The sequence below is a fragment of the Mangifera indica genome, unplaced genomic scaffold (assembly GCF_011075055.1).
Source record: "Mangifera indica cultivar Alphonso unplaced genomic scaffold, CATAS_Mindica_2.1 Un_0115, whole genome shotgun sequence".
Lineage (NCBI taxonomy): Eukaryota > Viridiplantae > Streptophyta > Magnoliopsida > Sapindales > Anacardiaceae > Mangifera > Mangifera indica.
In genome coordinates, this window is record NW_025401207.1 from 31,913 (window position 1) to 53,650 (window position 21,738).

The following is a 21,738-nucleotide window of genomic DNA, read 5'->3' on the forward strand; positions in this document are numbered from 1 at the left end:
GTTGTCGGGAAAGAAAAGTCATTGGAAAATGAGGAAAAATTGTTGAAGAAAATAAATTTGTCGATAACTTGCTAGATTCATCCTAATTTGACAAACATAAATCTTAAATGTAATTAGAGAGACCATGAGAAAAAGTGAATTTGAATGGAATTGAGTCAAACCTAAAAAAGAACCAACATGAATTTAATTTCATTCCAAAAAGTTTAGTTCAAACTCAAATTTATTAAAGTTGGGGATGAGATTTTTAAAGAAATTATCAAAAAAAAACTTTAAAATGAAAAAAAGATTGTCTTGACCAAAAAAAAAAAGTTGTTGGAGAATAAATATCACCAAAAAAAATAAAAAATTTATCAATAATTTGTTTAAGTTGAACTAATTATTTTCTAATATTAAACCCACCCCCTTAGACCAACCAAAGAATTTTTTGGCAAATAAAAGATTTGCAGCATGAGCAAAATTGTGGCCGTGTTTCACAAGCCTAAAACAATTTTTTTAAACCAAAGATTCCTTTCATTTGTTAGACATTTATATAATACTCAAACATTATTGTTTCACATAATCAATTATTATTTTATCCAAGCCATGTGGTTCTTGCTTTGGAATGCTAAGATAGCTCTAAGCCCTCGCAGAAATTAAACACGTGCATCCTTTTCAAGGCAACGAAGCTTCATGGAAATGAAGAAATTAGAAACAAGAAGAAGGCGTGTGTGTATATATATCTATATATGTGGTTGTGTATAATCTTCCTTCGACACAAATCCTAGCCAGCTATCTTTAGTCTTTACATCCAAAAATGTACGAAATCAATAATAGTTCAGCTTCTGAATTGGCTCTTTTAGATTCTGTTCGTAATTTTCTCCTCGCTGATGATTGTTACGAATTTCCTGCCAATGCTGGATCACTTTGTACCCCCAGTTCAAGCTTCAGTAGTGGTCTCTTTTCGACGGAGAATTGGAGCGATCTTTTGCAGGCTGCGAACTTTGGTTTGCCTTCAAACGTAATGACTGTGAAAAGATCAGAGCCAAAAGGCCCGGCTGTTGATGTTGCGGAAAAGCGTGTTTCACACGCTCCTTCTAGGGGAATGGGTTACAGGGGCGTAAGGAGAAGGCCGTGGGGGAAGTACGCGGCGGAGATGAGGGACCCAAAGAAAAATGGAGCTAGAATTTGGCTTGGAACATACGAGACAGCTGAAGATGCCGCGCTGGCTTATGATCAAGCTGCTTTCAGGATGCGTGGTGCCAAAGCCAAACTAAATTTTCCTCACTTGATCGGGTCGGCCAACGTTCAGCCAGTTAGAGTGAACCAGAGTCGACGGCGTTCCCCAGAGCCTTCGTGTTCGTCCTCCTCCATGTCAGATAGTGGGTCTCTTAACCCTAAGAGAAGAAGAAACAAGAGTAGCTTCGTTACCATTGATAATTAATTTCTGATTCACTGGGGAACAATGAGCAGACAGATCTTATTACCATGTAAACAGATTAATTTTATTTCTCGTCAAAAAGAAATTATGCAAATTCACGATAATGTCTAAAATATTATTTTCCACGTGTGTGGGGACTGGATACAGTACAAATTTTACTTAGACTTATGTACGGATACTGTATCTGAGGATTGTTAAGTGGATTCTTTTCCCAAAAAAAATATATATATATATATTTAAAGTATTCTTTTTCTATGAATTATGAATATTACTTAAACGTGTAAAATTTCAATCTTTAGAATAATGAAAAAACAACACACACGAAGGAGCCAGGAAGTTGGGATTTTTTATATGAATTTTCAATCAGATGTTTAAATCCTTTTAGTTTAATTTATGATTATATTTTTTTTATTATTTGGTAAGCTAATTTATGATTATATTTTACTTTTAATTTTTTATTTAATCTTAACTCACTTATTTTACGGTTGAATCTATTATTATTGATAGTGATAAAGTAAATAAAACAGATAATAAGACAAAGTAAAGTAAATATAACTTAGGGATAAAATAGGTGGGATCTATCAGAGTAGACATATCATTTTTTAGTAGAAATGTTAAATATCTATCAATTATTATTGTACTTGAAAAATGTATAAAATTTTATGTGAAAAAAGAGTAAGTGATAATATATCTATTATACATATTTATTTTTAAACATATAAATATATATAATTTATTATTATATAATTAATTATTATTTTATTTTTAATTTAAAATTGTTTAATAATATATATATCAAATATATATCTATTTATATATTTAAAATAAATATAAATAATTTCATTGAACTCATAATTAGAGACAACAAAAGCATCTCTTCATCTTTTAATCTTTTTAATCAATAATAAAATTTTCTCTATTTGTTGTCGTACATATTCCATATTAGATTTTTCACATAAATCCAGTGCTATTGCTTGGGGTATTTGTGTCACTTGCTGTTTGTTTTGCTTTGAGTTTCATATTAAAAACCAATTGAAATGGTCAAACAAAGTGATAGAAAATATTTATCACGTTTGCTTTATAACCTAAACCAAGTTATATTTCCAACCAAAGATGCAGATAAATTGTGTAATTGGACCAATGATCGAGTCAAATTTCAATTTGAACTTAATTAGAAAACTCTTGTTTAATTGGAAAACTGACTTTTTGATTTTTTTTTTTTTCCTATTCTCTAACATAACAACTTTTAGTCCTTCTTCTTTAACAATTCAAACAAATTAAATTTAATTTTGAATTAACTTCTAAGTTTAAATTAAGTTGAACTAACCTTTGTTTAAATTTGGCTACGATGGAATCCGCCCCATAAAAGTATCATAGTCATGCCTTTTAGCTTATTATTTTTCAGGTTCATCTTTCTCTCATTCCTCTTCCTGTACCGTTAACATTTGAATGCAGGACATGCTCTAATTTTGTTTAATTGTTTTGTAATTAAGGATGTGTCATGCAAGGCTATATGGCCCACCATGAAGGTAACAGCAGGTTTAAGTTGAAATGGGCTCTATTTATTTGGTCGGCCTTGATGCTGCAATCCCATCCCACGACGCCCAAAATATTTGTTCTTCCTCTGTTGAATTTATCCTTAAAACAACAATAATAATAATAATACAAGGGTTGAGAAAAAACCAGGGTTTTGTTTGAATCTCTAATGGAACGATGGGGTGCTATTTGAAGGCTCCAGTCTACTAAAGTATAGATCTAATTTGAATTAGCTCAAATCAAATTTGATTTAGGATTCTAGTTTAATAATTTGATTCAAAATTTATTTATTTATCTATTAGATATAATTGTATATTATGTCAACACCATTTTTTACGATTTTGAAGATACTATGCATCCCTCCAACGACACTCTGATGATATTGTTTATTAAATCACACGAACTCAAACTCAAGTTAAATATAATAGTTTTGATCTAAATTTAAGTTAGTTTAACCTAGTTTGAATTGAATTTATTATTGAATAATAATAAGTTGACTGTAGAAATTCACTTATTTGGATAAGATTTAGGCTAGTTCTTGCGTGCAAGAGGTCAACCAATTGTCTCACCCTTTACAAGCCTAGAAAATAAAACCGTTTATAAAATTACTAAAAACCCGTGTATTTGAATAACTTGAGATTCAAGCCTTCCAAAAATAGAACTATGATCCTATTTTATTCATGTTCTATTTCACATAATTGGTCTGAATGGATGTTATTTAACCTTTAATACTCTATTATATATTGATTGTCATTTCTCCAAAACCTAACGTAGTGTTTTCGTTGTTAAGTAAAGTTTAAGAATTGTAAGCCGGTCATTGCAATCAATTGGATTTAAGTAACTTATATACTCTGTTTGACCTTAATAATGTTGTACACATGTGAATCGACGAAAGGGTTTTGGACAAATGAATGATGGGTTCATGTTTGCAAGTTTTTGATTTGGATTCAAGGCTGTTGGCATTCAGATAATGTTTCAGTCCCAATGAATGTGTTTTAGCACAAGACAAGTGAGTTTGTAAGATGTATAATCCTTAGGAGTGTATTTAGTTTGTGTAATTTTTTATTACTAAAAATAAAATATAACTAGATAGATTCATTACTTAAAAACATTAATTAAATATAAATATTTATTGTGTTTAGTTGGATGTAATAAAATAATATTAAAATATTTTTTTACTTAACAAACATTTAATATAATTATTTAAAAATATTATTTATATTATTTGTTATATTAATTAAAAAAAAAGGATATTTTTGTTTTTAAAAATTATAAGAAATGATCAAATTTTAGTAAAATTAAAATTATTTTGATAATATTTTAATACTTAAAGTGGAGTTGATATATCTTTTATATTACTTATTATATCACTAAAAATATATTATTAAGGTAATCTATCATTACCATAAATCAAACAAACACTAAAAGTAAATTAATTCCCCACCCAAGGCTTTGGAGAATTACTAAATTGTCACTATTACCCCTATAATAGGTAATCAACTATTTGATTGGATTTATTAGTTGGAATCACATTAGAAAAGTATAATCTTATTGGATTCGATCATATAACATATTTTTTCTTCTGATTATAAGTGTTGTTTGATGTAACTGACAGGTTAAAATCTCAATCCAAATACAATTTTGACCAAATTATATCTCTCTTATTATGACTGAGGCTAAAAAGGTGTTATTTTGACCATACCACACATTTCCAAATTTGATTTTGCTTGCATTGCTCCTAAAATTGTAAAGTGAAAATTCAAAGATTGAAAACTTGTAGATTTCCTAAACCTTGGGTTAAATTTATTCTTTCACAAACCAAGGAGTTAAACCACTGTTATTTGTTGATTCATGTACTTGTAGACGGATTTTATTTTATTTTTGGCCGACTGTCTGTTTTTTGCCCAAGATTTAATATAAACTCAATTTTGTATCAGTTAACTATAAAAAATTTAAATATTTATTTATCTGTTAAACTTTATTATTATTATCAAGATAAAATTGTTATTTATCAAAATATTTAAAAAAATTAAAAATTTATTATATTTTCTCTCTAAATTTAAAAATCTAATAATTTTTTCTTCTATCCAAAGTTTAAAAAATCAGTATTTTCTCTTAGGGTTTTTTCAGTCACCACTACTAACGACCAGAAACAACGACAATGGCATTCTCCCTCTCTTTTGGTTCCCCTCTCAATTCTACTCTATTTTATGACCATTACCGACTAATGAAACCGGCCAATGAAAAGAATAACCATGTCAAAGATGAAGTCATGATTCATCTTCATCAACGTCTTCATCCCAAACAAAGATGATGCGTTGTCGTCATCTATTGATATAATTATTTTTTTTGTCAATTGATTTTGTCGGTCAATGATGGTTGAAAATGAAGTAAAATTGAGAGAGAAGCTAGAAAGAAAGGAGAACACCATGGTCTCTAGTTGCCCGCAATGATGATTGAAAAAACTCTAAAGAGAAACACTTATTTTTTAAAATTTAGATGAAAAAAATTTGTAAAATTTTTAAACTTAAGAAAAAATATGATAAAATTTTAATTTTTTAAAATATTTTGATAAATTTTTAATTTTTTAAAATATTTTAATAAATAATAATTTTATTCTAGTAATAATAAAATTTAATAAATTAATTAATAGTTAAATTTTTGACCGTTAAATAAGGGAAAAGTAGAGTTGGCATCAACCTTTGGGTGGAACACACTCATTTGGCCTTTATTTTATTTTTTTAACCCAAGAGGCATTGCCGTACTCAGCCGTCTGTCCCTCAAGGCATCGAATGTTCACAGTTATGACGTAAACAGTCCACAATAAGTGACAGAACATTTGACAATCGGTCGTTTACAAATGGAAGAGTTGTACGGTTTATTTCGTATAAAAATCTTAATTGATTGGACAAATAAATTTTAAAACAGTATTTATTCAAATTAAATAATGCATATTATTTAATTAGATAGACTCCGTTTGAATTATGAAAATTTTCACTCTTCAACACCTTGATAAAAAACTTAACCTAAAGCTTTTTGGCCCAGTTCAACACTACCTCGGCCAATCCGATCTAATACCTTAAATGCACTTAAACATCAGCCCAAATGACATCTTTGGACAAGCCAAGCGCCAGGGGACAATCTGTCACTTTAGAACCCTGTACTTTTTTGTAATGTATATTTGTACGGTTATGAAAAGTCCCCTTCTGTTCTTGAAATATTTATTTATGTTTAAGAAAGATTTGAAAAAAAAAAAAAAAAGCCAAAGAATTTTGATGTATTTTCAAAATTTATACCCATAAAGTTTAAAAAACTTAAAATTTTATCTATAACTCAATTGAAATTAAAATTTTTTATTAAAAACAGAAATAAAATCACTATTTTGTTAATAATATTAATAAAATATAAAATTTATTATTTTTTTCTCATAAGCTTTAAAAAATAATAATTTTACTCATATATAAAGTTTTCTAACTTTAAAAATTCATATTTCCCACCCTAAACCTTAAACCTTTTTTTTTCCCCTCTGGAACTTCATCTCAATGAAGAGACAAAAAGATCTGAAGAGGGGAGATTGTCGTGTCTCATCATGCGCCAATCAACATTTTAGAGTGGAGAGGGAGATCGTCAGCACTAGAGACGGTGGCCGAAGGGGTAAAGGAAAAAAACCTTAGGTTTAGAGAGGTTTGGAAGGGGGAGAATTGTGACTTTTCAAAGTTACAAAAACTTTAAATAAAGATGATGTTAGTTTTTAAAACTTAAGAGAAAAATATAATAAATTTTATATTTTTTAAATATTATTAATAAAATAACGACTTTATTCTTATTTTTAATATAAAATTTTAACGCCAATTGACTTATGGGTGAAACTTTGAGTTTTTTAAACTCTGTGACTTTGAAAACATATCAAAATTTGTGTGGAAATAACTCCTTTGGCCAGAAAAAAAAAAAATCATAAGGTAACCGAAATTTGGGTAAGTGTCTGCTCTCAGAGTCTCAAGATTCACTCATATCTGAGACTAATTCCATTATTGGTTAAGACGGGACGAGGGTTATGGACAACTATTTGACTCCCATTTTGAATCTTTGAATCCAATCGATGGAGAAGTTATGCATTTAAAATTTTACTTTGATGGGATTGGATTCAATCCAAATTAAGTTCAAACAAGATTTAATTCGAAATGGGTTTGAATTTAAAAATGTTAGTTTAAAATCGGTTTGAGAACATCGAGTTTATGTTTGATTCAGTTTAAAAATAATTTAACTTTAAATTCGATTTGAATTAATTCGAACTTGATTTATTAATGAAAATGAGTCCAACACTTTGATTCGAACTTGACTCGTTCATTTTGAATTCAACTTCAAACTGATCAGATTCGATCCAATCCTAGGCACCTAGCAATTTGCCTTGGTAGCTTTTAACAGAAGCTATAGCGGACGCTGGCCGGCGGATGTCCTAATAACGTTACTGATTATGCCTGTCGTGTTTATAGTTGTCCCTTTCACATGCTCAACAATGCCACATGTCCAAATGTCTCTTCTCATTTCTTTGATTATTATGTGTCTTACTCAGTCCAATTCTTCCTACCTACTTACCTTCATATATCCTTTCTTCAATTCATGTTTCTGTGCACACTTGCTCTCTTGAACTGTTAACATTTTGGATTCAGAAATTGGATATTCAGGAGACAATAGTACTAATCAGTTTAAAAGAGATACAAAATGGTTGAAAAGTCTTTTGCCCTTGATGCTGTCATCAAGGAAGCTGTTGATCTGGTATCCATTATTTCATATACAGTATCTATGATTCAGTGGTCCATTTGATTAAAAAAAATAAATTCGGTTCCTGCAGGAAAATGTGCCCATTGAAGAAGTTTTTGAAAACCTGAAATGTACAAGGAATGGTTTGAGCTCAGATGAAGTTAAAGAGCGATTGGAATTATTTGGATACAATAAACTTGAAGAGAAAAAGGTTAGAAGTGCTTTTCTGCTTGCATTTGTTATGTTCTATTTATTGTTTCAGAGGTTTCCACTCATTGAATCTTTCATTTCTTCTACAGGAAAGTAAAATATTAAAGTTCTTGAGCTTTATGTGGAATCCTCTATCATGGGTAATGGAAGCTGCAGCTATCATGGCTATTGCTCTTGCACATGGAGGAGTAAGTCTATTTATTTATAATGTGCTATGACAATTTATCATGAGGTCCTTGATTTATTCTAGTTTAATCTTAGAGATGAATCCTTTATTTTGCAGGGAAAAGATCCGGATTATCATGATTTCGTTGGCATATTGGTCTTACTTTTGATAAATTCTACCATCAGTTTTATAGAGGAAAACAATGCAGGCAATGCAGCAGCTGCTCTTATGGCCAGATTGGCCCCAAAAGCCAAGGTCTCAATCATTTTAGATATGTTTTACCTCAGAGCTTCACCAGGCCTGTAGATGTTATTTTGATATATATTTTTAATTAGTGACATGACAAACTATTCTTACCAGGTCCTACGTGATGGAAGATGGAGTGAGGAAGATGCAGCAGAGTTGGTTCCAGGAGACATTGTCAGTATTAAACTTGGAGACATTGTTCCAGCTGATGCTCGTCTTCTTGAAGGAGATCCTTTGAAAATTGATCAGGTACTTATTCACTGAGAGTCTGAGACTGTATGCATCAAGTCAATCCATAATTTAAATTCTAATAGGACATTATGACACCCCTAGGTACGACTAGATATATAGATTGAGAGTTCTTAAATTGTCAAGACACGTTTATATGTCTAAAGTAGACAATATTTTAACTGAATTTGACAATTCCATTCCTGCAGTCAGCTCTTACGGGAGAGTCCCTTCCGGTAACCAAGAATCCTGGTGATGGGGTCTACTCAGGTTCAACCTGCAAACAAGGTGAAATAGAGGCTGTTATTATTGCAACCGGAGTTCACACTTTCTTCGGGAAGGCAGCTCATCTTGTTGAAAGCACTAATCATGTTGGGCATTTTCAGAAGGTTGACAGCAGACCTATTGATATAATTGCATTAAAATATATATGTAGAAGCACTACTTAATATTGTTATTTGATGGTTCCAGGTTCTAACAGCAATCGGAAACTTCTGTATCTGCTCAATTGCTATTGGAATAGTTATTGAAATAATTGTTATATATGGACTTCAAGAGAGGGGATATCGTGTTGGTATAGATAATCTACTTGTCTTGCTAATTGGTGGGATTCCCATAGCAATGCCAACTGTTCTTTCTGTTACCATGGCCATTGGTTCACATCGCTTGTCTCAGCAGGTCTTAAAAATGCAGCCAAATCTAATTTAGTTGTTATTTTCATTTCATGAGCTAAATCAGTATCGGTCTACATCTTGTGCAGGGTGCAATAACCAAAAGAATGACAGCCATTGAGGAAATGGCTGGAATGGATGTTCTGTGCAGTGATAAAACAGGCACATTGACATTAAACAAGCTTACAGTGGACAAAAATTTGATTGAGGTTATACTCGAGTTGTTTGTAATTTGTCCTGTCCCCAACCCCCTTATTTAGAAGCTCCATCTGATCAGTACTCTGATGTGTTATTTACGATTGCAGGTTTTTGCCAAAGGTGTTGACAAGGACATGGTAGTACTTATGGCTGCAAGAGCGTCGAGGTTAGAGAACCAAGATGCTATTGACGCTGCAATTGTTTCAATGTTGCCAGACCCTAAGGAGGTACAACTGAAGTGCTTATGCATTCAGTCTTATAAACTACTGCCATTGGAATGAGACAATAATTATGTATTTGATGGTCATTTTTAAGGCAAGAACTGGAATTAAAGAAGTTCACTTCCTCCCATTCAATCCAACTGATAAAAGGACTGCACTTACATATATAGATGGTGTTGGCAAAATGCGCAGAGTTAGCAAAGGTGCACCAGAGCAGGTAAAACTCATAGTTTTTATTGTCCTTAAAGTAACTCATGAAAAGTGATCCGCAATTTCTGAGCCTTTTTTTATAAATACTTGCTTAGATTCTCCATCTGGCCCATAACAAATCAGAAATTGAAAGGAAGGTACATGGAATGATTGACAAGTTTGCTGAACGTGGACTTAGATCCCTTGCAGTTGCTCGCCAGGTGATTAACTTTTTTCTAACTACATGGCCTCATGAACAACTTTCTCTTATTTCTTTCTGAACATTGGCTTTTCTTAAAATCTCCAGGAAGTGCCTGCTGGAACCAAAGACAGTCCCGGTGGCCCCTGGGAATTTGTCGGCCTTCTCCCTCTTTTTGACCCTCCACGCCACGACAGCGCTGAAACGATTAGAAGGGCTCTAGATCTTGGTGTCAGTGTTAAAATGATCACAGGTTTGTATCACTACTAAATATGAAATTTCCGAGAGGCATCAGGTGGTCTATGATTAGGAAGAGCACATAGAGATGTCCTCATTCATTAAATTGCAGGCGATCAACTTGCAATTGCTAAGGAAACAGGAAGAAGGCTTGGAATGGGCACAAACATGTACCCCTCATCATCTCTGCTTGGTGAGAGCAAGGAAGAGGGACATCCAGGGCTTCCCATTGATGAACTCATTGAAAAAGCTGATGGTTTTGCTGGTGTCTTTCCTGGTGAGTTTACTGGTTAAAATATGTACTACATTTCTTATCTCTGATTCCACCTTTTTCACTTGCAGAACACAAGTACGAGATTGTAAATAGATTACAAGCCAGAAAGCACATCTGTGGAATGACCGGTGATGGAGTAAACGATGCTCCAGCTTTAAAGAAAGCTGACATAGGAATCGCTGTGGCAGATTCCACAGATGCCGCCCGTAGTGCTTCTGATATAGTTCTAACAGAACCCGGGTTGAGTGTAATCGTAAGTGCTGTCTTAACAAGTCGTGCCATCTTCCAAAGAATGAAAAACTACACGGTAACCTTGCCATAATTACTATTATATTCAAACTCCTGAATCATGTTATGTATTCAAGACTTAAAATCTAAACTTCATTTTCTTCCTTCAGATCTATGCTGTGTCTATCACCATACGTATTGTGGTAAGCTTCTACTTAAAACTCAATTTCTACGTGGAATAGAATTTTAAAGTGCATCCTGCAACATTAGTCACTGCTCATTTTCAATGGTTTTTTCATGACAGCTAGGATTTTTGTTGCTGACTGTCTTCTGGAAGTTCGATTTTCCACCTTTCATGGTTCTTGTCATCGCCATTCTTAATGATGGTTAGCCTTCTCTGGTTCCTATATTCTTCAGGTCAATAGATTTCATAAGACTGACATCGATATGGTCTGCTTGGCTTATTTATAGGTACTATCATGACCATATCCAAAGACAGGGTAAAGCCTTCTCCCCTCCCTGATTGTTGGAAGCTCAGTGAAATTTTTGCAACAGGAATTGTGCTTGGCGGTTACCTAGCTCTTATGACAGTCGTTTTCTTTTGGGCGGCTTATGAAACTAACTTCTTTCCGGTAAATTCCTATCCTTTTCAGTAAATTCATCTCCTTTCTTGTTATCATTCATGTAATGTCATTGTCCAATATCCCAACCCACTATATGTATATTATCCATTTTAATAATATAATCCATCCTGGTTTTATATATTGTCCATTCTAAATACACAATTCATTACAGTTTTATTTTCGGGTATTACAAACCAAAATACATCTATAAGAGCTCATAAAATGTTTAACCAATCTTCTCTTTTATTCCCAAGTGACATGAGATGTTATACATACCTGCCATATTTCCCAAACTTTATTTGTCTAGGGTGTTACAACACATCATTGGCCCATAGTATATTTCCCTTTTAGCATCTCCAACTTAATTATATATCCATCCTTATTTCGGCTTGGCAGAAACATTTCCACGTGAAGAGCTTCAACCGGCACCATTTCAACATGTCTGACGACAAAATTTCGACTGAACTGAAAGAAAGAATGGCATCAGCAGTGTATCTTCAAGTCAGCACCATTAGCCAGGCCTTAATTTTTGTGACACGCTCCAGGGGCTGGTCGTGTACTGAGAGACCTGGCTTTCTGCTTGTTATTGCCTTCGTTATTGCTCAATTGGTATAATATTTTCCCTACCCATATCAATACTTGGAACGTAAAAGTAACTCTTGCATGAATGAAGAAGTAATCAAGATTTGAATTCTGGATTCTTATTCTTTGCAGATTGCAAGTTTGATATCTGCCACTGCAACCTCCGAGTTTGCAGGGATCAGAAAAATTGGCTGGGGCTGGACAGGGGTCATTTGGTTGTTCAATATCGCAACTTACTTGCTGCTTGACCCTATCAAATTTGCTGTTCGATATGCGCTCAGTGGAAGAGCCTGGGGTCTCATTGTAGACAAAAGGGTATGAATTATACTTACTGCTCAAATCTTACCAGCCTTACTTGTCCTGAAACGGCTTTTCATGATATAAACTCAAACCGCGGGCAGTGTTTAACAGCGGGTAACACCTTACCAGTTACATGACAAAAGAAGGGTAGCCGGTAATTAAACACCACCTAGGGGCTTGGGGATGCTGCTCCCTGCACCCCTATCTGCTCACTAAGCAGCAGAGCCCCCTGCCCTCTAACTGGACAGTGAGATATTGTACGCATGAGTGTAGCATCTTCTAACAGCTCTTGTAGTCATGAGTTTTGGTATTTTGAATATAAATTTACAATTTTTATTTGAGTTTTGGTATTTTGAATATACATTTGCAATTTTGACTAGTATTTCAATAATTATATATCCTCTAACGCAAAGTACTTGCCTGTGGTTTCTAACAGACTGCATTCACGAACAAAAAGGACTTTGGTATGGAAGCTCGTGCGGCTGCATGGGCAACTGAGCAGAGAACACTACATGGCCTCCAGTCCTCCGATACAAGAAAGTTTACTGATAAAATAAGCACTTTTGGGGAGCTCAATCTCATGGCAGAAGAAACTAAAAGGCGTGCAGAGATTGCAAGGTTAGTTTTCATGCTGGAAAACAATTTAAATTGCAGATATATACTTGTCATTTGAATCATTGCATGAAATATATTGGCGAATACACAAGTTTTATAATAGGCATCTGGTTTTTCATAATTTAATGTGAATGTGTTTGCAGGATGAGGGAGCTTCACACTCTGAAAGGGAAGGTTGAATCATTTGCCAAGTTGAGGGGTCTGGACATTGATGCCATGAACCAACACTACACTGTCTAACTGATTGATCTCATCACTTGTAATTTTACTTTTCTTTTTATGTTTGTTTGGTGGATTTTGTACAAGAATCCTTTATTCTCTGCATAATATCCTTTTACTTTTGGTAAAATATTTTTTTATATTTATTTAAGGGATTACAAACGCTCAAATGTATTAAATTATTATTATTATTATTATTTTAATAAAAATATTGTCTAACTTCAAACAAAGTTAAATAGAAATGATGTGATAATTTTTTCTGATAACTTTTAAATAAAAAAACTATAACATCATTTCTATTTAACATGATTTAATGGAAAAAAATAATGAAAGTTTGATGGATTAAATAAAAATTAAAAAAAATTGTTAATTTCAATATAATAATCAAATAGTTCAATTGTTTCATTAAAAAAAATTGTTATCACGCTTATTTAAAAATTCATCGGTCCAACTAATAATCGAATCAGTCAAAGCAATCCAGACCCGGTTTAACCCCCTGACCAGGTTCAGTATCCAGCCTGGATTCCAAAATATTGCATATGTATCAATCAGGATTTACTGATTCAGGCAACATAATTATTCAGCTGATGAAGTGAAAATACTTATGGGTGGACTAAGAGAAGATCTTTCTACTTATCGATGAGGGAACAACAACAGCTTCTCTGGCGTTCAATAGACAGAAAAATCCTTTCTCTGCTTGAGGGTACCTGCACGAGAAAGTATCTCTTCCAAATCCACGCTTTTGTGCTCCGTAACGCCATCGAAACAAATGTTAACCTTTTCACTAAATTCGTCGCAACCTGCGTTCAACTCGCTGGTATCCTTTACGCACGGCGCGTGTTCGATCAGAGGCTTCGTAGAGACGACACTTTCCTTTGCAATTCTATGATCAAAGCACATGTGCGTATGCGCCAATTCGCTGAATCTTTCACTCTTTATGAACATCTTAGAAGGTACACGGGTTTTGTTCCCGATAATTTTACGTTTACAACATTGGCCAAGTCTTGTTGTTTGAGAATGGCGATTTCGGAGGGTTTGCAATTGCACAGTCATGTTTTGAAAATTGGATATTGCTTAGATTTGTATGTGTCCACTGCATTGGTTGATATGTACTCGAAATTTGGGAAAATGGGTTGGGCCAATAAAGTGTTTGATGAAATGACTGACAGAAGTTTAGTGTCATGGACAACTCTCATTTCTGGGTATGCGAGGTCTGGCGAAATGGTTCATGCTAAGAAACTTTTTGATGAGATGTCTGCGACTGAGAGAGGAGACTCTGCTGTATATAATGCAATGATTGATGGTTATGTAAAATTAGGAGATATGGTTTCGGCTCGAAGTTTGTTTGAAGAGATGCCAGATAGGAATGTGATTTCTTGGACTAGTATGATTTATGGGTTTTGCGCAAATGGTGATGTTTTAGCTGGTAGGTCATTGTTTGATTCCATGCCAGAGAAGAACCTATTTTCTTGGAATGTAATGATTGGAGGGTATTACCAAAATAAACAACCCCGTGAAGCGTTGAAGTTGTTCCATGAACTGCAAGCAAGCAGATTATTTGAACCTGACGAGGTAACCATTGTAAGCATTCTTCCAGCTATTGCTGATTTGGGTGCTTTGGATTTGGGCAGCTGGGTTCACCAGTTTGTTCAGAGGAGGAAACTTGACAGAAAAACCAATGTGTGTACTGCACTTGTTGATATGTATGCAAAGTGTGGTGAAATTGCCAAAGCAAGAAGAGTCTTTGGTGAAATGCCCGAAAAGGAAATAGCTTCTTGGAATGCTCTCGTAAATGGATTTGCTGTCAATGGATGTGCCAAGGAAGCATTGGAGGCTTTCTTGGAGATGATGCGGGAAGAAGTCAAGCCAAATGATATTACCATGATTGGTGTTTTGTCTGCGTGTAACCATGGTGGTTTGGTGGAGGAAGGGAAGCGATGGTTTGAAGCAATGGAGGAGTTTGGACTTACCCCGAAAATTGAGCATTATGGTTGTATGGTAGATCTATTAGGGAGGGCAGGACGCTTGGAGGAAGCTGAAAAGTTGATCCATAGTATGCCTTACGAGGCTAATGGAATAATTCTTAGTTCATTTTTATGTGCATGTGGGAACTCAAAGGATGTTACAAGGGCTGAGAGAGTGTTGAACAAAGTTGTTGCTTTGGATCCAAGGAATGATGGGAACTATGTCATGCTGAGAAATTTGTATGCAACAGAGGAAAGATGGAGAGATGCAGATGAAATTAAGGGTCTGATGAGGAGCAATGGGATTAAAAAAGAAGTAGGCTGTAGTGTTATTGAGGTTGATTGTAGGGTTTCCGAGTTTCAATGTGGAGATAGAATGAATCCACAATGGGAAATGATAGAGCCGATCTTGAGGCTGATGTGGACGCACATGAAGGGACAAGACAACTATCGATGTTTGCAAAGATCATGAACTTGTCGATGACAAGATCGGGCAAGGTACATTGAAGAGATGCATTGTGGTATGGTAGCCCATCAAACTGAAGGCTGCAGATATTAGGTAAGAATGCTTTATAAAAAGGGAAGGGGGAACTGTAGAAGGCTCGTGAATCTACGCTTACCTTGAGAATAGGAGTGTATTCTTAAGCTCGGGAACAGTAACATCGGTAAAGGAAAAGAAGCATCATCGGTGAAACAAGCTCCAATGCAACAAAATCGGCAAGGTTTTGATCTCTACGCAAACTCCGGTACAGTGGAAGGCTCTGATCTCTAACTGAGCTTGTCGAGCTGAACAGGCTCAGAAGGAGATTATATCTAGCTGTGACATTCGTGGTCTGCACAAATTTTGCAATCATATCTCCGGCAAATCCTTGGTGATGTGCAGAGATATGGTACCTTGGCCTTGTTAACAGTATATATTATAATATTCAGCCGATATCTTAATTTTAATTTCTCTTAAAAAATAATAATAATAAACGAAGTTGCCATCTATTACGACGACCCTTTCATCGTAAGCATATTAAAAAATAAATAAAAAATGATGCGGCGCGTGGCTGCACAGCTTTACAGTAGCGTGAAGGTACTGCGGCATGGTCTACATTTTACTACGGCGGACTTGTTTTGAACGTGGATTATCTTGGAATACCCACCAGATATTAATAGAACGGTAGGTTTTTAGTCTTTGGGTATTTATAGAACGGTAGTTGGCCCGTTTGTTCTTTCGTTTCTTCCAATTCTGACTCAGAATTTGTGTTTCTCCCAGAATCCCAAGACCACTGTAACAAGTCCTTCACATTAAGTTCTTTCTGCAAATTACTAATGTTATTGGTCACCTAGGAATCTTAAACCATTTTTTTAACCTTCGTTAAAACGGCAATGGCTCATGTAGCACTATTGGCCACATTCACTCTCCTCATCACCTGTCTTGTTCCAATCACGTACTCTGTTCCTTTCATAGTTTTGCATGGTAATTCTCTCGTTCTTTTCTGCAATTTATTCGGTTACTGTGCTTTGTTATTATTGAACTTTAAATAAATTACTGTGTTCTATCTAATTCTTCTTCGACTCTCTGTTTTGTTTGTTACCATATGGAGTTCTTCATTTGGATTGTTATTAGTTTAAAGACATTTCATAATTTCTTTTTGCAAATAGGTAGTTTCTATGTGGGTTTGCTTGGAATTGGTGAAAGGGAAGAAGGAAATTTGATGGGTTTGATTTTGTTTTCCACTCGATTGACTTGGTGATGTGGGTGATTATTTTTCAAGACTTGACTTCTGTGTTCTAATACAAATCCCAGCAATTGATAATTGTTCTGTTGGTTTCCTTTGACATTTGTGACTGGATGTTTCTGGTTTTATTTTTTTCTTGTTGTGGAAGAATTTTGCTTTTAGTGGACTTGTTTCGGACTGCAGTTGTTTCATTAATGTGCAATGAAAAAATTTATCTGAAATGTACTATTAGGTTCATGAAAAATGATTACATGCTTAATTATACCCATTTTACATTTCTGGGGAAAAAGTTTCTTATTTCCCTTAAAGAGGGATCTGATATAAAATTTCATCTACCATATTAATAACTCTGTTCTGTTATGTTTTTTGCTGTATATGCCTTGGATATTATTTTCAAAATCTTTAAAGGCATGTGAAATGATATTATGCTATTGCAAATGGAAATTTACTGCCCCTGCATTTGGTTAAGTGCTTGTCACTTCCTCTTTAAACCAAACATCCTTTATATATATATATAGTTAACACAAGTATTGGCTTATCAAAGAAGTTTATATGAGAGTAAATAATAGAGTTTTGCTCTTCCTATATACGTACATGCATCATTGTAATCAAAATTTTGGCTTCTACTTGATCATCGGCATGTTTTTCACCATTCTGATAAGGAATTTTAGGGAGGTAATCAGATGCACAAATCTTTGTTGTACTATATTGATCTTTTATATGTGCTTTGTGGCAGGTATTAGTGATAAATGCAGTAACCGAGGAATCATGCAGTTTACTCAGCTCTTAAGCAACTGGTCTGGCTCTCAAGGATACTGCATGTATGCTTTTATTTTCTCAGTTTACTTCTGCTATTTGATAGTCTGTTCCAACTGAAGGCTAACTGATAGAGGTTAGATTTCAACTGTGAAGTTATTATTTGGACATAAGACTTGCTAGGATGGAATCATTTGCATGCCTGGGTGCCATAAGATATATATAGTAGCTAATTATTTATATAAATATTTTTAAAATGATTGCTAACTTGTCCTATAACATATACTTTTGACTGGGAAATCATAAAGAGAGGGAAATTTAGCATTTTATGTTATCAAATCAAGCTCATCATACCATATAAATAGTAAATTTGTCCATATGCCTTAATTTGGTATGATATTTTCCTGTTTGTGTATGTGGAACTTTGATACCTGACTAGGTGCAAAACTGAGTGAGTTTCCCTTAATGTTTGTGCTTCTCTATAGAGAAATTGGAGATGGAGCGTGGGACTCCTGGACTATGCCCCTTATGGAACAGGTGACATCTGTATAGATAATATGAATGTTTCTTTTATTGATAATATTTTATGTTTTAATAAATTAAATTCTAATGTATCAACCTTATTGTTCTTGCAGACAGCAATTGCTTGTGATAAGGTTATAGCTATTTGGTAATATGTTTTCACATCATTGTTTTCTGCACTTGAAGTTAACTTTCTTGTCAAATTTCCATATTACAGGTGAAGGGTATGAGAGAACTTAGTGAGGGTTACAACATGGTGGGACTTTCTCAGGTAATTAACTTAGTGAGGGTTGCTAACTTTTTGGATGTTCGGAATTTTCAGCGGCAAATTTAATTTAATTGGTATCTCCTGTCCATAAGAGGATACTCTAAGGATCCCAAATCCTCCTGGATTTCTGTAATTGATACCAGTTTAGTAGGACAGTTGTATGACAGATTATATGTCAACAAACACAATTGTGTCAAGTGCCTTCTAAACTTAGATTAGCTTACATATTTCAATTCCTTCTTTCTCATTGGGGTTTAGAAGTCTTTTTTTGAGTGATTAAATATAGTAGTTATTTACCCCATAAGCTGTTATATGTCATTGGATTGGTAAAGAGTGGAGTATCCTGTGTCTGAAATCTGGAGGATTCTATTTGGCTTGTATTGAAAGTTGCATTGGGTTGCTATTTTATATACCTTAAGTTCCATGTGCTTGTTATTTTTAGTTGCTATTATTAAAACTGAGGTTTAATTAGACTGTTCTGTTAACATTTTACATGACCTTTTTTTTCATAGGGTACTATGATTGGTCGAGGGATTATTGAATTTTGTGAAGGAGGACCTTCTGTAAGAACTAATTTCATGTTCCCTCTCATTTTGCGCCTAATTTTCTTTGTATTTACACAGACATTGTCGTGATTAATTTGATTATGACACCATCATTTTATAATTTAGGATCCACACAATCTATGGGTACCCAAATATTGGTTTTCATATTAAGTATTATATGATATTTTGTACGCAATGTGTCTTCAAGGAGTCAAGAACGTTCATCTTGGCAAATCAATGTAGTATTGTGGGAACCGCATGAAGGACCTTGTTTCCTGCATATATCTCTACCCAGTTTTACACTCATTTCTGCTTCTCGCTATATAGCCTTATGGTAGTTGTGGGATCAGCTATAAATGTGGAACTGATGTGCTTTCTATTCAAAGTGGCTTCACATCTATCCATAAGAAGAAAAAAGTCTGTTCTTGTTTTTCAACTAATCTATTTGTTGAGTAAATACTTGACCCAAAAACTTAAATTAATAAGTAAAGAATCAGAATTAGTATTTAAACTCTTAAAACTATTGATTTACCACATCTATAGTTTTAGCTCATACCTTCTTTTCCTTATAATTTTATCATTGTATCTTCTTTTTTTCTTGAATTCCTTCAATCATGCTTTTTTTTTTACATTGCACTGAGTTACTAGTTTTCTGAATTTAAATTTTGATATCACAAGCCATTTTATCTATATTGGAACAGGTAAAGAATTTCATTTCTGTGGCAGGCATCCATGCTGCTACTGCTTCAATTCCATTTTGTGGAGTAAGTGGTTGCCTCAGATTGACTTAGTCTGTTTTCAGCCTATTAGTGCAGTGTGATTTGATATTCTCAGTTTTGCAGTCTGGCTTGCTATGCATTCTCCTAGATAGTTTAATTAAGTTAGAGATCTACAGCAACTGTGTACAGGTATGAAATTTTACTTAGCTTTAAAGTTCTCACCTCATCATTTCTATTACATATGTTGAGTTGAAAGTGAAAGACTGTTGGATTACATACAAACAATTAATCCCATTCTTGTAACAGCCTGTGTAATTTTTATGCTTCTGTGACATTTGAATTCATTTTTACTGATAGATTCTACTTTCACAACTTCAGTTTCAGTTTTTTTCGTGCTTTATGTCTCAGTTGGTAGCTGATAGCATTTTGACATATGTATCTTCGGTGAGATTGCAGGAACATCTGGCTCCCAGTGGTTATCTTAAAATTCCAACTGTAAGTATTATGCTTTGGCTTAGCTTAAAAGATACTATGCTGCCTTTTCTTTTGCAAGTTCACTGTTAACAAGTTTGTGGATAGTCATCATTGTCCTAACCCAAGAGAGAGGAAATTTGAAAACAGGGGAAGGGATAGATATTTTTGCTAATCAGAATATGAATTAGCTTTTCCTATTTTGTAAAACTGAAAAAGAAGGGTTAGCCTGCTGGAGAAACCATAGATGTTCTATATTCACCAAGATATATCCCAAGGTTTGAATATCAACTAATATGATGGCCAATTTGGTACTTTAATGTCATCAGCATATTATAAGTCATTTGCCCTGTCAGTTTTCTGAAATATGAAGTAGCTTCGTCGTATTATAATTGTTCCATGTTTCTTTTTCTGGATCAAAAGTGTAAATGTACGAGGAAAATCCTTTTGCCTGTTTTAATGGCAAGTGTGCTTAATTTGTACAACTTATCTAAGTTCACATTAACTGTGTTTCTGACTGTTATCAAATCCAGGACATTTCTGAGTATCTAAAGGGATGTGGGTTTCTCCCAAAACTTAACAATGAACTTGCTGACGAAAGAAATTCTACTTATAAGGAACGTTTTTCCAGCTTGGAGAATTTGGTGCTTATCATGGTGAGTTCAAGAGTTAATGTTGTTCCTGTAACATTGGCGTGGATATGATTGGTGATTCTCTTCTCTTTCTTTACATGCATGACTCAGTTTGAGCAAGACAAAGTTTTGATACCCAAGGAAACTTCCTGGTTTGGATATTATCCTGATGGTTCCTTTGATACTATTTTATCTGCACAAGAGGTAAAAGTATTTTATCGGTGATCAGCTGCTGAACATGATAAATTCTGCATAGTTCCTGGTTTCAAAATACAATAATACATACCGTGTGATATGTGCAGACCCCGTTATATATAGAGGACTGGATTGGCTTGAAAACTTTGGATGAGGCCGGGAAAGTTAAATTCATAAATGTTTCTGGGAATCATCTCCAGATCTCTCAAAGTGATATGAAAACGTATATAGTTCCTTACTTGAAAGACACATCGACAATGGTAACAGAATCATCTTCATCTCATAGATGGCTTTCATCAATGTGGAACATGTTTGTGAATCTTGGTGGGTTCAGTGAGGATCCACATTTGCTATCAGTTGTACCTAACTGAAACCGCTGATGGGCAGTGTCTCACACTCACTATTTTTTTCAGTCTTTGACCCATTATTGACTCAAGTCACATTTTTGTGTCTGGTCACATTTTGCCTTGGAATTACTATATAATCTATTATTACCGATATTTAAAATTCAGATTATAAATATATCTACAAGCAGAATAAAATAGATAATCTGGGATTCATTTCTTCCAACTATCATTTCGCATCAGGATTCAATTTTCAGATAATGTTCTTTACTGGAGATCTATTTGAGTCGGTTTGATTCATGTTAGAGTTTAAATAAGTTAAACTCGAGATAAAAGTCCACTTTGACAATTTAACTTGATTTGAAGGACTTACTAATGTTATTGTATTAAAACTATTCTTTTTAAAATTTCTTTTAGTATGATTTTTCTTTTTCATCTTCAATTCAAATCAATCACAAACTCAAGTTAAAATTGA

At 34.0% G+C, this 21,738-nt stretch overlaps 4 protein-coding genes across 12 annotated transcripts; all 4 read left to right on the plus strand.

Moving 5' to 3' along the window:
- Positions 1-755: 755 nt before the first annotated feature.
- On the plus strand, positions 756-1,672 carry LOC123207900 (ethylene-responsive transcription factor 13-like). Its single transcript, XM_044625388.1, has one exon. The coding sequence runs from the start codon at positions 794-796 to the stop codon at positions 1,418-1,420; it is 627 nt and encodes a 208-aa protein (XP_044481323.1). The 5' UTR covers positions 756-793; the 3' UTR covers positions 1,421-1,672.
- Positions 1,673-7,675: 6,003 nt separating this feature from the next.
- On the plus strand, positions 7,676-13,141 carry LOC123207899 (plasma membrane ATPase 1-like). Its single transcript, XM_044625387.1, has 21 exons — positions 7,676-7,729; positions 7,806-7,925; positions 8,014-8,112; positions 8,208-8,345; positions 8,451-8,585; positions 8,774-8,953; positions 9,036-9,242; positions 9,325-9,444; positions 9,541-9,660; positions 9,749-9,871; positions 9,960-10,064; positions 10,151-10,295; positions 10,392-10,556; positions 10,622-10,860; positions 10,952-10,984; positions 11,086-11,167; positions 11,253-11,413; positions 11,801-12,013; positions 12,119-12,301; positions 12,723-12,904; positions 13,045-13,141. The coding sequence occupies exons 1-21, from the start codon at positions 7,676-7,678 to the stop codon at positions 13,139-13,141; spliced, it is 2,901 nt and encodes a 966-aa protein (XP_044481322.1).
- Positions 13,142-13,591: 450 nt separating this feature from the next.
- Positions 13,592-16,032, plus strand: LOC123207904 (pentatricopeptide repeat-containing protein At2g44880-like). Its single transcript, XM_044625395.1, has one exon. It carries the CDS (start codon positions 13,760-13,762, stop codon positions 15,554-15,556), a length of 1,797 nt encoding a protein of 598 aa, XP_044481330.1. The 5' UTR covers positions 13,592-13,759; the 3' UTR covers positions 15,557-16,032.
- Positions 15,581-21,441, plus strand: LOC123207905 (palmitoyl-protein thioesterase 1-like). 9 transcript variants are annotated; one of them, XM_044625396.1, is made up of 13 exons: positions 16,096-16,249; positions 16,346-16,549; positions 17,548-17,632; positions 18,053-18,104; positions 18,203-18,223; positions 18,307-18,360; positions 18,870-18,920; positions 19,604-19,666; positions 19,745-19,810; positions 20,030-20,116; positions 20,626-20,748; positions 20,836-20,928; positions 21,027-21,441. In XM_044625396.1, exons 2-13 carry the CDS (start codon positions 16,459-16,461, stop codon positions 21,288-21,290), a joined length of 1,050 nt encoding a protein of 349 aa, XP_044481331.1. In that variant the 5' UTR covers positions 16,096-16,249; positions 16,346-16,458; the 3' UTR covers positions 21,291-21,441. The 9 variants fall into 9 exon arrangements, with proteins under 9 accessions (XP_044481337.1, XP_044481333.1, XP_044481331.1 ...); XM_044625399.1 differs by having other exon boundaries at positions 16,102-16,249; positions 20,078-20,116; XM_044625401.1 differs by lacking the exon at positions 16,096-16,249 and adding an exon at positions 16,735-16,831 and having other exon boundaries at positions 16,261-16,549.
- The last annotated feature ends 297 nt before the right edge of the window (positions 21,442-21,738 follow it).